The following is an 18,080-nucleotide window of genomic DNA, read 5'->3' as shown; positions in this document are numbered from 1 at the left end:
TTTTTTTTTAAGTTTTTAGGGCACATGATGGTGAAATAAAAATGTGAATCCTGTTAATGAAGAGCTGTCTTCTTGATTCCCCTAAAAAAATAACCGAGAGGTGAATGGTTTGATTCATTTCTATGAGTCATTAACTTTCACGCCTACAGATGACAACCTTAATATTCACAATGTGAATTATTTCTCTGCTGATCACTTCAGCAGAAACACACAATAAATGTGCTTGTCGCATGATCTAACACTGCCTGACACCCCTCTGGGGTCCCTTAAAACTCAAAATGCCCCTACTGCCCAAACACAGAGGTATCTCTTTCTCAGCTTAAACAGCAGGGTTGTCTCTTGACAATACAAAAATCTGTGGCAATTATTAACTCAAAATGTGGACAGCGTGAAATAAATCAAATTTTAGAGTGAATAGTGAGGCCTAGGCAGATGTACTGATTTTTACTTTTTTTTTTTTTTTTTTTGGCTTATTAAAACTGCTGGGTTTTTGAAGTGTATATGCCAAGATGTTGTCTCAAAACTCCCAGCCCATTGTATTTAAAGAGTTTTGAATTCAAGAATCTGGTTGCAGAGTTCAAAGATTATTAGAGCGAATGGGGCTTGATCAGTGCCTTAGGCCTTTTTTAGTGTTTTAAATTATCAACAGGAACAGAAATATGTAAAGCAAATTAACAAAGTCTCAAGATACCAGAATCTCAGAATTGTTCATAAGCAGATAAGGGGGCTCCAAAAGCAGCAGGTTATTGGAACTTTTATCTGCCTAACATCACTTTCTTAGGTGATGGCCTGAGCTGGAAATATTTGAAGGAATGATATGGTTGTTTCTGATATGCTCTCTTGGGGAAAAGAATCATCTTTTGAGGCAAAAGAAGTAATTTGGTAACTGAAATGTTTATGATGCATGGTTGGTCCTTGATTCTATTTCCAGCCGGTTGCTGTGAGTGTTTCTCTTGACTTGCCTTGACTCTACCAGTCCCAGATTGTTTTGCTGCAATCTACTGCTAAATATAGATTCCCTAATCCTGAAGTCTACAGTGGTTTGCAAGATTTCCAGAAAAAAGAAATTTATTTTCTGTAGGTTATTCTGTTTATCTTTGCCAATGATTTTTAGTCATTATTTCTGTACATATGTCTTTTAGTGTGCTCAGATATAAGCTTGCTTTACCTCAGTTGCTCTTCATTCAGAATCTTCTATCCTTGTTCTTCATGATATATGAAATTTTGTGCAATTTTTCCCATGGACTTTCTGTTATGTAGAAAATTCTATTATATAGAAATATCTTTGCATGGAGAGATAAGAGGTAATTGTATGGGTTGGGGACAGTGCCATATTCCTGTGTGCACTCCTGTACTTATAGGTGCATCCAGGGACTAGGGCAGCTTGTCAGTCAGGTCAACTCTTTGTAGTAGTCAGTGTTTTTTTCAGAATGAAGTTCTTAGATTCAAAGCTTGAAGTGTTACTTGGTAGACTCCTTGCTCCAGTTCAATTGTAGCAAGCTTTTATACAGATATCAACAATATAAATGTTGTTTGAATAGTTTATGTAAATATCTGTTTTCCCCTGAATTTTCAAAGTGTGTGTGTGTGGGGGGGAGGGATGGCTGTCAGCATTTGGCCACACCATTCCTGCAGACAGGGGAAAAGCCAGCRTTTGAATGAAATACTAGAAGATGTTCTGGCTGGAGTCCCTTGTGCTGTAGCACTGCAACTATTTCAGCTGCTCGGGCCTTACCTGTTGTTTTGGAGACAGACTTACCAAATAACTGGTTAGCTGCCACAGTCTTCTGTGTAGTTTGGGCCTTAGTGAAAGAACCCATAATATCATTTGAAATTCACTTCCCTGATGGAAGTAATTGAGGTCGACTGAAGCCAGCCAACAGATCGTTTGCCTAACCATCTCGCTGCTTAGCTTTCATAGCTGTAGCAGGAGAGTGCGAAGAGAGAGATGATAGTGAGGCACATGCTGTATAGGCATTTTACACTCATCTCAAAGAGACAATTTTCCTTTCTGTCACTTGTGTGATTTCATACTGTAGGTACATGGACGGATTCCTTGAATCATCACGTAAGTTGCAAGTTTCATTTTGTTTCCCTGCACTGTGAGTCTCCTTGTGTCTTTGGGCTGTCATGTGCTAACAAGAGAAGGGAGAGGTGCCAGCATTTCAGTCATTACAGACTCTACATCCAGCCGACTCTGAGCTAGGAGAGCCAGCTGAGTAATGGGATCTTAAGTAAAGACAGTGTATTCCTCTCTGGGGGAATCAAAACAAAGGAGCCAGGTAGCAGTGTTCAGATTTCAAAGCCACGAAGGATCCTTAGAAGCAGCTTGGTGAGCAGAGGGGTCCCACGACACAGAGGCATCAGTGAGACAGCAGAGGCCAAAGTCTCTTGACCAGGCTCTCAAACAGTATTCAAGAACAGTGAGGAAACGTAAGCAAGGAAGGCGTATGTATCTTTATTGCTTCACGTGGCTCTGTGCATCTCCTGTGGTTACCACAGGGAAGAGCAACTGGTTTTGAGCCACTTGCAAAGTCTGTGCATTTCCTCAATCAACTTTGTGTGATTAGGAGGAGACAAACTGCCACTTGGATGCTGCAGCGGCTGAACTCTGGGACAGAGTGAGCTGAGGCTGTGGGGATTTGGCAGCAGTCACTGGGTCTAAAGCAGGGGTCTGTGTTTTAGAGAGAAGAGGTTGCCTGGAGACCCGAGGCAGATACTAGAAACTTCACAGCATTTTCATACAGAAGCATGCTGAGGCTCTGCGAGTGTCCCGCAAGAGGTTTATTCTGCACTGTTAATATGTCAGTGCTTGAYTTCCTGTCAGTGAAACAAGAGACTGGAAGAAGAACAAAAAATGCCCATAGTAAGCTAACAAGCAGTATCATAGGTGGCTCCAAGCAATATTTGGCATGCATACACAAGCCAGCCACAAAATGGAAGTCATCACGTGTGCTAATTTGCACTGAGCACAAGACTAATAATTACCATCAACAGACAGGCTATTAGCTCAGGCTTAGTGCCATGCTAGTGTAGCTACATAGCTTCTGCCTGCCTTGAAGCATGGGAAAAGGAAGCTCGCCTTTGCTTGAAGCATGGACAAAGTAACTGCTATTTGTTGGCAAATGACTTGGTGCACCCTGCACTTGCTGGGCTACAGTCAGCAGATTTCTGGTATTTGTCTTTTTTTTTTTTTTTTTTTTTTTTTTTTTTTTTTTTTTTTTCTTTTTATGTATTTTTTTCATGCTGGATGACGTATGTGACCTCGCCTAGGTATGAATAGCTTTCTTGGACAAAGTCAAAGCACGAACTCCTGTGAGACAATTTAGTAGGAATGAAATACTCAGGAGGATAGTGCAGAGCAAACTGATATAAGTGGTTCTTCTACATAAACTAAAATTTTTGTAATCTGTTTTGGGAGTGGGGGAAAGTATTTTGCTGTTTGTACTTTTGGTTTGCTTTGATTCGGATGGAATTCAGAAAATGTTCTGAATTACATTTTGTGAAAATAAAAATTATTGTTAAGAGGGAGGTGATGCTTTTGTGATGAAGGGAAAATACTATAAGAGGAAAACTAAGGATTATTGCAATGTCCAAATAATTCCAGAATTATTATTAGGCCTGAAAATAGATTAACTGGAGAGATTACTTTGTATAATTTCTACATATGTAAATGGATATGTAATTATCTATCACTATAAAATATTAGTGCACATTCACTGTATAATAAGCAATTCAGCTTCATAAACAATTGAAGCTTACCCCAAATTTACATACAATGTGAAGAAAAGTCCCTTTATCCTCTGTAACTGTAGCATTTGGCAGATTCAAGAATAAATAATCTTTTGTGGCAAGGCTATGCCTTATCAAACATATGCAGATCAGTGCTAATTAATGCTAATTAAGGTTTCCTGTCTATCTAGTTGGAAAAACGTCCAAATGTTATGAAATCCAGTTAGTATGCCTATTACCCTAATTGTTTTATATGGGATGGTTCTTAATTAAAATATGTAAATTGACCTTAATTACTATATACTAATGGAGATTCGTGTTATCTCACTAAAAATGACAAGATGGTGAGGAGGGGTACTTAAACAAATAATTCTGATACATTTGTAACTAAATAACCTTTACTCAAAATTATTTTTAATTGGAAATTGGCAAAAGAAATATTTTACCATCTATGTTTCCCTTTAGTTTTAAATAATGTCAGAATTTACAGTTCTTTGTTAATATAGATATGGTGACATTGTAGCTTAATTAAGACTACTAAGCAAGTCAACATTTTGTGTGTTTACTGTCTGCTTCAAAATTGTTTGCTAACCTTATAGTGACCTTAAGAAATGTTGTGTCTTACAACATTGATCTGAGTTTTAACTATTTAGGGGGTTTATTTTTTGTTTTTGATTTTTGTTTTAATCTTGTCATTACATTCTTGAGGTTCGATGCACCGGTATGTTTTTGCTAGTGCCCAGACCTGTGGTTCCGACTTCACATCAGCCAGAGAGGCTGGTGGCAGCACCTCTTTGCACTGGACCTATTTGTGTAGGACACAGACTTTTATCTTGTTTGGAGGTGAGAGTTCACACACACACACACGCTGTTACACAACTGAGGCCTACACAGATTTTTTTACGAAAACTTTCATGCATTTTCTACCCAGCACAGATGCATTATTTGAATGATGTTTTGTAAGCCAGTTGCCTTATAGGCATCGTAGATTGGCATTTTCTTGATAGCTAAAATAGCTTATCATATTGTTTCACACTGAGAACAAACGTTTTTCTGCTCTGATTTAGAAGATATAATTAGTCTACTAATTTAGAGCTCATGTACAGTGTTTAATTTTTCATGTTTGCAGGCTACAGTAATTCTGAAAACATGAGGTTTGTAAAACTTTCTGCTTGTGCACGTTGTACAACACAGAGAAAAGAAACCTCCCAGCACGCTGCGCAGTGGGGCAGCGTTAACGTGAGAGCGTTGTCCCTCCCAGCGGCACGGCYCAGCCGGCGCAGGGCCCCCGCGCGCGCCCGCCGGGCAGAGCGCGGCCCCCGAGCCCGGGCGGGCTCCGYGGGCTGGCGGACGGCTCGAAGCCCCGTGCCGTTCCCCGGGTTGCGCTCGGCGCGGGCAGCAGCGGCTCTGCCGGGCACGACTGGTGCCCGTGCCTGGCTGTCCCCGCTCGTTCTGGAGGTGGCAGCCTGGAGAGCTAGCCCTCCCGGAGCTGGGGCTAGTATCCTGAAAGGCTTTGGTGCCGTGTCTTTTTTAAAAGTAAAGGTGAATCAGTCACAGGAGCTAGATGGGGAGAACACTTTGGTTTCTTGTCTTCCGTATTGATCAGCTGCTATAATCTCAGTTTTCACCTGTAACGACAGTTTTTTGGAAGATCTGATACAGCTATGTTTACGTTACGTTCACAGGCTTCACTGATGCGTGCCTCACTCTGCAAAGTCAGTCTGAAAGGTTTCGTTGTTTTGCAGGACATTGTGACCAATGTTTCTCCGAGGATTGTGCGCGGAGTTACTTCRGGTCCGATATATGGCCCAGGCCAAGGCTCTTTTCTAAACATTGAACTGATCAGCGAGAAAACAGCAGCCTATTGGTGTAAAAGTATTGCTGAATTAAAGGCTGACTTTCCGAACCACGTAAGTACCACCCAATCCTAAAGATGCAGTATACATATTTAAAATCATCTACATAATACTTACAAAATAGAATACCATTTTTTTACTGACATAAAAACATCTTCTTAAAAATCTGAAGAGCCCATCAAAATCATCTTTATGATAGCAAATTCTGTGACATTACTGCTACATAGGCACAACACAACCAGAGAGCCATCATTATTTCTTTGGTTAGGCTGATCTTTATGTTCAAGTAGATAGTATTAAAGAAAGAGTGGATCTCAGTATGGATGCTWATGAGTTTTTCTGCAAATAATTTTGTATTTGAGATCATATTTAAATATGTAACTTATAATATTAATTTTCATTGTGAATTGATTTTAACTATAAAATAAATCTTTGGGGTTTTTTTCATTCTTAATCCAAATGCAGAAGATGATTCTGATTTTTTTTAAATGATTGTTTGCTTCAGGGAGAAGAAACAATGCTGACTTAAGTTCACTACAAGCATAGGGTTTTGTTAGAGCCTTCTTGGCCTTGGGGAATATCTGACTAGAAGGTAATAATGACAGCTGGGAGCAAAGACTCCAGCTAGCTGGCATAAACGGATTTCAGCGACTGTTCTAGTGAATTAGAAGATCTAGATGAAGAGTAAAAATCACCTGAATCATTATCTCGAACGCATAGAGGTAAAAATCCCAAAGATAAGATGTCTTCTGTCTTGAAGTTTTACCTCCATGGTCAGCTGTGAGGAAAATAAGTGAACTTTCCTGAACATATTATGGTATGAGGACAAGTGGATGTTTTTCCCCTTATACCTGGYGTATAAATATTTGCATCTGCAAGAATAAAAAATATAAAACTTGTTTAAACGAGTTGTACAGGTTAAAAAAAAAAGTTAAATGCATATTTAATATCTCACTTTGCTGTTCACAGATTGTGTGTTTCTTTTCTGAGATTCATGTCACTTTATTACCTGTGATTGGGCTTCATAATAGGTRAAAGTGTGATACTAAAGATAATATTGTAATTCTCCCATTTCGATTTTAACAGCCTTCTTATAAGTCCTGGATATTGCATGCAGGTAGGCATTTCTGCTGTGAGGGTTTTTCCTATCGCAGACTTCACCAAAAATCTATTACAATATGTTCTGTTTGAGACCAAACCACTCTCTTCTGTGAAGAAAAGACCTAACAACAAATACAAAAGGAAAATTTGAATTGTCTAAAGAGTAGCCACTAATGTAGGGTGAAGAAATCCCATTCTTCAACAGTTTGAAGAGTGAAGATTTTCTGATCATCCTTTACTATGCGAGTTATTACATTTAGAATGTGAATTTCACTGCCTCATGTTAACCTTGTMTGTCATGATAGAATCATAGAACTTGTTAAGATATGCATGGATTTTGAGAAAACAGCCTGAGGTAGCATACCTTAGTTTTGCTCACAAGGATTTTTAAAATGTGCCCATAAACTTAACTAAGAATTGTCATCATTATAATGGTAAATTTGTTGCTAACTGAAAGTAGATTTTTGTCCACTGAATAGAAATCTCTTGGTGCTTATTTTGAAATACTCTGTATAATTAGAGCTTGCAAAAATTGTTTTTTTCTAAATCCTCTTGACTCCTGTAGAAAAGCTTTTTAAACTTGATGTTGTTTTGGGGGGTTTATTAGAACAAAAACACTTCTTGAGAAATGTTTGGGTGAACTTAATTAACAAGCAAAGAAATGACATTTTCCACTCAAATGAAAGCAAAGCAGAGAAGACAAAAAGTGATTACAGTACAGAAACTTATCTTGCTACAGTAAATATTAAAAACAAAACAGAATTGATATATAATTACTTTTGCTATGTAATACATGTAGATTAAAGTAAAATTTTTTATAGCAGAAAAAGAATATGAACAAAATAGCTAACTCACCAGACTATGATCTCACAGCAGCATCCGATCACTTGCCATTAGGAAGAAGTAGACTATAATGCAAAAGGAATTGCAAAATTCCCCCGGTATAGCCTGTGCTTTAAACTAAATCTTGCAAGGGGTTATGCGAAGGAGGACCAGCTGGCATAGCTCGGAGGATAATGTCATGTAACCATGACATGCTTTGCTATAGATCAGGAACTAGCATCTCCCTAGTGCAGGCACGCTGTCTTCATCCCTCTGGTGGGTAGAGAAGGGGAGAGGGTTACCTGACTCTGGCTTTTCTGGCTCTTGATTCTCACTAGTTTGCGTTTCTCTCTGGCCGACAGTCTTTTCCAGTCCTTTCTTCTGTTAGCTTCTCCCTGCAGCTCTGATCAGAGAGCCCACTTCAAGTGGGCTAGGGCAAAAGCTGCCACCAGCACAAACTGTGGAGCCTTTARCATTTGCATTGATGCCAGCAGAGGGAAATTTAATATTTTTAGGGTCCCTGGCACAGGAAAAAGCAGTAAGAGGAAGGATCTGTATTTTGTAGGTTAGTTTGTAAAAGTATGTCAAAATCATTGCTGTTTTGATTTGAGGTGTTTTGTTGTTAATACGATAACCAGTTTTATTGGTTCTTTAGAAAACAAAAAAAATTATACCTAATAAGAATGCACAGTTTAAGGCCAAGATAATTTTATCTTTTTTTTTTTTTAAAGCCTAAACCAACGTGCTGCTTCTCTGTTAAAATGGTTTTCAGTTAACAATGGTATTGTTTTTCCTCTGGTGCTTCCTTCATTTCAATGAGGTATTAATTTAGCAACTTGGTTGTGAGCGTTTTAAAACATATGATATTATTTAGCATCATTTACTGTTAAAATTTTCAAAGGAGGCAGTTTTAAAAACACTGAGTCCACTCTTGTCTTTRATACCAAGACAGCATCCATTCAGTCAGAAAGTTGTGAAAGTCAGAAGGAAACTGGTGTATTTGTGTCTGTGGTCGTCTTTTTACTTTCACAGATAYCCTGGCTTTGCTTTTTATATTGGCCTATCCCTTTGATAGCCAGGCTTTTTTCTCTTGTGGTTGACCAAGGGTTTTTGGTGAAAGTCTATTAAGCATTTGTGTTCTTCTCTCTTATGTCCACATATAGCACCTGATACCACAGGATTTATCATTTTGTGCACTTATTAGATTCTTCTGTTCTTTAGTGGTAGARACTGAGAACTGAACAGTGGGCAAAGAAGGAGCAATTATTTCATTAATTTCACAGTACTAAATTTAGTATGAATGTATCACTTTTAGTATAAAGCTGACACCTTACAGACAAAYGTTGCATGCTCCTCAGATATAACAGGGTTTTTGTCAAGGGTTAAATAAAAAAGTGAAAAAGTTAATAATCAGAATTTCCAGACTGGAATTAAAATAATACATTTTTGAGAAAGATCATTACTGATACCATAATCAAAGACAGGTAGACTATCCTCTTTATTCCCTGTTTATGGGAACAATTTGGGCCAAGGCTAACAAAAGGTGGTCTCCCACAGGGCAAGGATTATATTAGCATATTAATGAGGAAAAAGAAGACTTCCCCTTTCTGAGGTCTATTTATGAATTTTTGGAAATAGCCATGTGATAGATTTCAAAGACTAAAGGGGCTATGTCCACGATGGAACTTCGATTTCCCTGTGGAGGACAACAGTGTTGTGGTCTGTATCCCTTGCTACCGAAAAGTTCCTCTTCGGATGGGAAATATGTAAAGTTGGCAGTTCGTGTTAAAAAGACTAGACTGTAATTGGTGCGTGCAACATTTAGATAGGGGGTAAATCTTCTACTTAAGCAGATGTCTGTTCTTTCTGCCCCTCAAGCTTGTCTATATATTTTCACTATCTGGTAGTTGGCCAAAGATTGTAAGATTTCACATTCACAAACTCCTTTAATATCTGCACTAGGGAGAACAAGCTTGGGAAGGCCAGTGTTTGAAAGTCGTAAAATATGTTTTACCAACTTCCTGAAACTGTAAGTGGTGCCCTGTGAATTTTTTTTTTTTTTTTTTTTAAGCCAAATTATGGAAAATCTCAATATGCAGATTAGTTTGGGTCTGAGCACAGCCACACAGATGAAAGGCTTTGAAGTAGCACCTACTGAAGCAAAATATATTGCAGGGAAAATGTCAGTCACTACAGACTGACTGACATAAGTCCACAACAAACAGGCAAATGTMTGAGATATTTGGAATGCAAACAAAAACATTTCTTGGAAAAAGATGCCAAATTTAATATTTTTCAGTATTGCTGTAGTTCATATACTGAAGCTTTATCTTTTTGGCCTCCTTACTGAACATAAATGAGTTTGGGCTGTTGAGTGACTCTAAGGAACTTGCATGGGATACCAGATTGTCAGCTGTGGTATTGATTCTGTAATTCAGATACCAATGTCATGATGGGTTGAACTGAGAAACCTCTTCTGCTAGAATCATTAAGTGCTCTTGGACTCCAAAGCTAAGCTGAAAAATCTCATCTTCCTAATATTTGTTCTGCTGCATGTGGCCTGCAGAATGTTGCTGACAGTCCCTGTGACAGTTGCTCAACACAGAGCAGCTTTTCAAAGCTGAAACTGTTAAAGATATATTTTTGCTCAACATTTTGTTCAGAATGTCCCAGGAACACCTGTCAGGAGTAGCCGTGCAAGGGAGAGAGCGAGAACAGCAGATCGCTAGATTCCAGGCTGATAAGTGACTTCCTTGTAGCAGAGATTAAAGGAAAGAAAAAAAGAAAAAAGAAAAGAAAATCTCCTGCAATGGTGTTATTGGTGTCTTTTATTATTTTATTATRCAGTTTCTTCTACTATAGAAGTATGAAATAGGGCAGCCAATACCTTTCTTTTTTTTAAAAAAAAAAAATAGCTACCAACCGTGTTTTAGTTCTATTCTGTGAGAAGGGGAGGAAATGAGAGGGTTAAAGAGCAAGAAAAACACAACTGAACAGGCATATGGGAGTGCCCTGCTCCTGTAAATAACCTTTTGAGGTAGAAAAATGCAATGTTCAAAAAGATTTCTGAAGTTATAAGTTGGATAGAAATAGATTTGCTACAGTAATAGTGTTTATTTGGATGGTCTATGTGGAAAGGTTTGATCAGTTTGCTGAAGTGATCCCTGAAGTGGTGTCCTACATACCAAGCTTATATGTAAGACCAGCTCAGTTTTTAATGACTGATTCTGTCTGTAGACTGAGAACAATATTGTGTGTTYAGATATCTAAATGTACATTAACAATATGCCTTTAACTGTTTTCTGGAAGGAATTGACCAATATATCTGAAGTTGAAAGAATGTCATTCATTGCTGCAAGTTACCTTAAGATTTAAAAAAGGCATTAGCTGTAAAATTTTTTTAGATRTAGAGGAGTTGTAGACTTTACAGCTTTACTGGGAGCAGCAAATTGAACTTAGCTTTCTCACTAGATGTATTAGAAATCATTTGTGCATTTTTTCAGTCATAATTAGAATTTTTACTTTTGATGGGTGTTCTGAGGTCTATGGTATGCTGTGTTGTGTACATAGCATTTGTATTTTGAGATAGCAGTCTCATGTGACTCATTCAGGGTGTGAAAGGTGTTCATTTTACCATTTGGGTTTCAAATTTGGAATATTAGAGTAACATTTGCAACACATGTAGTTAGATAAAGTGAAAGTCATAACCTTCATCTTCTTTGCAGAAGTCATGTTCAGAGTAAGTGAAGACCAAATTGTCAGCCAGCTGCCCTCCATATAGGCTTGCTTTCCTGGAAGTGATGTGGGTARCTTTGCTTTTCCATGGAAGGGAAAACATATTCTATACTCCAAATACTTACTGATGTGTGGATGCACATGGTGAGTCACAGACATATTAGCAAGTTTAAATATGGAAACCACAACACCTCCAAACTTGCAATCATACATTTCTAAAGAACCTGGTAGGGTTGTTTCCGTATGGACCTCACCTGATACCAATAGCAACCAGCATACTGTGGACCTGAATGGGGACAGGAGAAACTGTACATTCTCAGACTTATCAGAAGACCCTTACTGGAAATCCAGATGCTTTTCCACATAAAGTAGAAAGGACAAAGCGAGGGAGAAACAAACTGGGCTGCCTAGAAGCATGTCCACTCTCCATATCATGTAAGTGCCCAGCAATGCTGAGAAGCTACCTGGGTTCCCAGATCTCTGTTTCAGATCCAATATCACATTAAAAAAGTCCAGAARTTGTTTCTGATGCAGCTTAAGCTTTCCAAAGCCAGTCATCATGGATGCTTGGTAGGAGGTGAAAAAACCCACACAGCAGTTGTTAAATTCACCATATGGAAAAGATTCTTTTCACTCTATAAAACTGGCAATAGGCCTAGTCCCTAGCATGAGAGGAAATCCTAACTGAAGAGGGAGAYTGAAGTCATCATTAAAGTACTCATACCAGTTGCCTTGCCCAGTAACTAAAGCACTTGGCCTTAGTGAATGTGTAATGCAAGAATGGCCAAGACTCCTCCATTTCCAGTGGCTGCTGTAGTGGGTAGAGCAGRCCTCAGAGCATTGTGGCATACAGCTGCCTTCTCCTTCCCTCTTCMTCCTTCACCACAAGGAAGAGGCACAAAGAAAAGCCATATGGAAAGATACTTGCTAGAATAGGAAGAGACCTTTGTGTATTCCAGGGGAGTCCCCCCARTCCTGAGATTGTCTTCATTGCTCCTGACACTGGTAGAGCTCCACCRGACCTAGCAGGACAAATTTTCCTCTGTGCAAACTACGGAGAAATTCCATWGAACTCTGATTTACAGAGTGGATTTTCATAGGCAGTGCCCATCCATTTRTGTAGACCCAGCACTTTCCATTTGCAAAAGTAACTGAATGAGAACAGAGGCTAACAACAGAAATACTGATGTATTGGGTTTTTAAGATCACACTTTCTTATAAGAAATAAGTTTTCTAGGGAAGGTTCTTCCACAAAGCATAAAAAATGCTCAAGCCTAGTAAGACCTAACTATTAATAGAGAGGGGAGTGAGCTACAAAATAYCACACTGTAAGTTTTAAGTTCTTGRGGTTTTGGTGTTGGTGGAAAAAATAAGATAATGCAGAAAAATTCATCTTTTATCAGTATTTATTCCTGATTTTGATTGTATTATGGGCTAAAGTAAATATATATGAGGCTTGAAAAGTAGTGAAATTGTACAATTGTGTTAGAGTTAAAATTAGAGGATGTGACTAAGAGAGAATAAATGATCAGGATGTCTTCTGTGGCATTGAGCAGGACCAATAGCGGTCCTGTGGATAGGGTGGCCGGTGAGGAGAAAGYCCTGGGAAGGGCAGCCAGCAAGTCTTACCTTGTACAAGTGGCAGTCTATTGAGGTGGTTACTGTTGCATTGCAATAACATGAAGTGCAGGTGACTCAGCACAGGACATGAGGTCAGTGTCAAAGTAATCTTCTGCGTGTGAGATGCAAGAAGCCTCAAGTTTCACATAAATGTGAAAAATATTTTTCTTCTGTGGTTCATGTTAAGAAATAGTTTAAGCTTATGGGATATGGGACCTACCTCACAAGGTAGGTTGGGATCAATTGCCTGTTTYGCCTAATAATGGTGTTTTAATTTGTAGCTCTGTTGGGCTAGTCAACATACAGATACACAATGTGATATAATTTCTTCACCAAAAATAATGTGATCCAAATTTACAGAGATTGTTGAGGGAAAAAGGAGACATAGAGAAAACAGAGGGATTTCCCTGAGATCATATAGCAAGTTAAAGGTGCTCTTGACTGGCCTATAGGGCCAAGAGACATGTGAAGTATAAAAACTGTATGCTCAGGAAAGATAAGACCACAGCAGAATGTCTAAATAAATACTTTCATACTCTAAAGTACTCTGAGAAAGCGAAAGCTGAACTATTAAGAACAGCATGTACCCTCTCACCTAACCTGCCTCAGTACAGGAGAACTGTCAGGTGGTCAGCAGCATGCTTTTTGCTTGGAAGGTACCAGGAAAGGTCTGGGGAACTACAGACCTTAACTCTTCTGTTCCTGTGTACAAAMTGCTAGAAGCCCTTTAAAGTATAGAATTAATAAAAAGGGGTGTGTGTGTGGAGAGGAGGTTAAAAAAAAAAAGAAAAAAAAAGAAGAAAAGCCCTTCAATAGTAATCTTAAAAATCTAAGGTCTTTGAGGATACGAAGAGAGACATAGTTGATGCAGTCAGCTAGGTTCTCCCAAAGCATTTGATAGGGTCCCTCACTGAAGGATTTGAAAGAAATTAAATTGCCATGAGATCAGAGGGAAGAACCCCGTGTGGGTAAATAACTAATTAAAGATAGGAAACAAAGAAATAAATACTTAATTTTCACAGTGTATAGAGATCTGCAGTAAAGTTCCCTAGGGAACTTATTTAAATTGCTATTTAAAATGTTTATTAACAATCTGGAAAAGAGAGAGAATTTCAAGAATGTAAAGTTTGCTRACAATAGTAAGTATTTTAGAGAGAGAAAGGTGAGAGCTGTCTGTGAAGAACTGCAGAAGAATCTTACACTACCAACTGAGCAATGAACTGCCAGATAACATTAAAGGAGGATAAATATAGTGATGAACATGGGATAAAGTGGTGCTAAATGTATATATACAATGATAGATTCTGAGCTAACTATTATTAGTCAGGCATGAAATWCTAGGGTTACATTAGAAAGCACTGTGAAAACTTCAGCTTAATGCTCAGTAGCATTGAAAATGATCAAACATATCAAACACAATTTTGTAGGAAAGGAAGAGAGAACAAAGCAAAAAACACTGTTACACCAATGTATTGATTAACTTTATTTCCATGTTTTAAATACAAAGTGCAGTGCAGACTTTTCTGTCCTGCAAGGGTATAGCTAGATTGGAACCTAAGGATGATGGGCTGAAATAAGTGGTAGGAGACACTTCTTCACTTGCCACTTTGAGCTGTGGAGCTCATTCTCACAGGACACTGCAAATGCCAGAAGTGTTTATGGGCTAAGAAGAAAGTGACTGGAAAAATTATTTAGAGAAAGCTATGGAATACATCACCTCTGGCTCAGGGAATTCTTGTGTCACCAATTTGTAAGGAGAAAGAATTTTCTGTGGAAATGCTACTGTAAGCTTGCCCTTTACAGTTGCTGCTGGTCCCAGTCAGAGAAGGGATACAGCGTTAAGTGCACCATTCTTACGGGTTTGCACTGGTGATGCACAAAGAAGAGCTGCTAGATTTGGACTCAAGATTAGCGTTTGTCTCCTGCCTCCCAGTCCTGTCTCAACCTTTGGACCGTTATGCCAGTTCTGCATTTTGACAACCTGATTAACATTGAATTGTGTTGTTTAAATTCAAGCTGAGATGAATGTATATTTTTTTACTAGTTTGAAAGGATGTGCTCAGGATTTGTAATTCAAATGCTGTCTTCAAGTTTACTAAGATCTGAAAGATTGCATTTCCAGAGGGTCACCACAGATGTTCCCACATATAGAAACACAAAATATCTTTTAAAATTTTACCTAGAGAAAATGTATGCTCATGCATGTTTAACTGATCATGCAGTAGGAGCCATACATGTGGCCCAAAGGCCATACAATATTCCCTACCCTCCTCCCCCTTTTTGTTTTAATCTTTTAAGAATATGGTCTTGAATCTGGTAAGGAGGTGGATACGCACTCCTGCAATTATTTTGAGGGAACTGTGTGTCAGGAAAGTACGTATCTTCTGCTGGAAGCTGTAAATCGTGACTGAAAACATAACCCCATAGTAAATTCAGTGAGATTCAGGCAATCAATCTATGATTCAAATATGCTGTGTTCCTGGTGACAAATTAGGACTGTGAGGAGAAATGTGAGATCTTTTATGTTTGGCACTTGGAAACTACTGCTTTATTGAGAAACCTATCAAACTAGTCAGTGCAAAACTGTACTTTCTTACTATGCATGTTATAAAGGCATGACTTATTTCCTTGTTTTAGTTTCACAACTAAGGTTTAACAAATAGTAAGCAGTTCAGTAAGGCAGAGGAGTTTTTGTGCATACACTGAGAATATTCTTTTTCATCCTGCGAGAACAATTTTCACCATTTTGTGAGGACTATGAGCACATCTTTAAAACTTTAGCCTCGTAGTGTGAACTAGGAGAAAATTAAAGCAGTTTCTGGAGTACTTCACCAGCCATCTCCTAGAAAATGAGCCAATCTGATTGATTATTGTAAAAGACAAATGTCTTAATGGGTAATATCAGCTGAAGCTGGTTTAGGATTTGCTTTGGCTGTTGCCACTGCTAAAAATTCCTTTTTTGATTAGATATGTGAATAGTCTTTAAGCAGGAGTCCCAGTGAAAGAAATGTACTAAACATGAAGCTGTGATTAAAAAGATATTTCTAAAATGTAATTCTGCTGACAGTGACATGAAGAGTTGCATATTTTTATTCTTCTTATTAAGGTTCAAATTTCCTTTTATTTTTCTATGGAGACTATTATTTAGAGAGAACAGAAGGCCACTTAAAATCCCCACCTATTTTCTCACTTTTGTAAGCTACTGTGTGCACAATAGAGTGCTGCAAAATGATCTGTGAAGCCCAATGGGATAGCAGAGAGCATTCATTCTTTCTAGAAATATCCTCCATAAACTACAACAAAGGGAATTGCATCATGCATTAAAAAATCTGTACGCTAGGATGTCCATTTCCCTCCCTCCCCCATTTTGTGCTTAAAATAGCAATAACAACCTCAGTGCTGGGCATTTCCTGTCGATTAATGACCAGCCAGAGTTAATGGCCCTCAGCAGTGCCTCAGGCCATCAACTCCTCCCAGCCAGTCATTGCTCCCTAGGAGGTGCCCTTTTCTGGGTAGTTATTGTTTTAATATTAGGACGTACAAGTTGCTGTTGGAGGGGRAAAATGACCTTGTGGCATTGTTAAAAAGTGGGGGTTTTTTTTGTTTGTTTGTTTTTAAAAGGCAAAATTTTTATACTCTAAAATTGTTAACAGTCAATCATCTATGAAAATTAAAATCTTAACTTTGTAAGAATGACAAAATTCTACTAGGCTTATTACCTCTGCAAAGCATTTATCCCCCAAATACTTCTCCCATTTTCCTTTTCATGTTTGTCATAGGCAAATGGGTAAAGTATAAAATTTGATCTTTTAAAATGCACAATAGCTTTGGCATTTATTTATATTGGCTGTGTTATGGTTTTAGACTTCTAGGAGGCACYGAGTGTATGTGATTCAGATAATTCTGCTTTTTCTCTTTTATTGAATATATATAATAATAATAATAATAATGCAAATTTTTACTTGATGAAAATAATAAGTATATGCTGTTTCTGTAGCCAATATTATACACTTAATTTCTGTAATGTAGTTCACATTTTAGGCATTCTGTTAGAGCTATTAGGAAGAAAAATATGAATGCTAGTTTTGTATCTAAGCCTTGCTCACATACTTGTGTAGGCTAGGAATACTAAAAATAAAATTTTATCCAACTACTGTCCTGGCAGAACCCTAGTGTAGATGTAGTTATACCGTCAAACAGTTTGTTTTTGTTCAGGAGCAAGTAAAGAGTTTATTTTACTGATATAAACTGCATCGATAGCAGGAGAGTTAGTACTGTGCAAGTAGCCATGTTCTAGCTTCGACAGGAAAGGCAGAGGCACATGCTTAAATCTATCAGGATCGAAGGCAGCTCTACAGCCTGATTGGCAGCAACTGGACTTTATCCCAACCTCCTGTGCTTTCTGGAGAAGGGGGGCTACGGAAAGATCTCCAATTCAGAGCAATAGGCAAGAATTAGGATTTCCAAGATGTTTTGTTCCTTATCCAATGAAAGGAACATGTAGATAAGCAGGTAGAATAATTAGCAGGCTCTGAACTGATCTTCCTCTACACCCTGAATACTGCTATTGTCCTCCTAACTTTTTATGCACACTGAGTTTAAGAATTATGATCATAAATTTCTAGATTAGTTTGGTCCAAACCAAACTTCTTGTATCTGTCACATTCCCATTTCTGGATCTCAGTTCACCTTGCTTTTATTTTCAGGTTCTCTTTTGTATTCTGGATGGAACTAATAAATTATACCTGTTATTAAGGTTAAGGAGTGACTGCTAAACATGCAATATCAGGTGGCCATCAGGATCCAAAAGGCAGAACTCATTCTCTTCACATAGTGTTAATTTGATATACTGTTACTGTGAATGCAGACATACCAACAAATGTCCACATGCATATTCTTAGCTTGCAGAAAATACAAGCTAATTCAATTTAGTTTGACTTTCTTTCATTTTGGACAGAGCAAACTGGAATTACCTTGTATTTTATGGGGGCTGAAAAAGCACTGGAGTATTCAATTCCTGCAGTTGTGCTGATCTGATGGTAACTCAACTCAGTAGTAACTTGTTTGTGCATCTTGTGTGCATAGCTAGCAGAGATGTTATCCTTTTAATTGTTGAAACAAAAATCTGACAGCAAGTACTTATTTTCTAAAAAGTTAAACTCAAATGATTATTTTAAAGGCTTCTTTTCAAATAGACATAAATACATCCTTTGT

General features: G+C 38.1%; 1 protein-coding gene across 1 annotated transcript in view; it reads left to right on the top strand.

Annotated features, from left to right (window-relative positions):
- DPYD (dihydropyrimidine dehydrogenase) overlaps positions 1 to 18,080 on the top strand; it is a 343,995-nt gene that overhangs the window by 198,899 nt on the left and 127,016 nt on the right. The window contains exon 14 of the mRNA XM_085303683.1: positions 5,478 to 5,642. Within this exon, the coding sequence (XP_085159809.1) occupies positions 5,478 to 5,642 (165 nt within the window). The remainder of the gene's footprint in view (positions 1 to 5,477; positions 5,643 to 18,080) is intronic.

Source organism: Rhea americana, unplaced genomic scaffold (genome assembly GCF_003343005.1).
Source record: "Rhea americana isolate MKP2758 unplaced genomic scaffold, rheAme1 scaffold_2, whole genome shotgun sequence".
NCBI classification, from domain to species: Eukaryota; Metazoa; Chordata; class Aves; order Rheiformes; family Rheidae; genus Rhea; species Rhea americana.
This window is presented reverse-complemented; position numbering and strand designations above follow the sequence as displayed.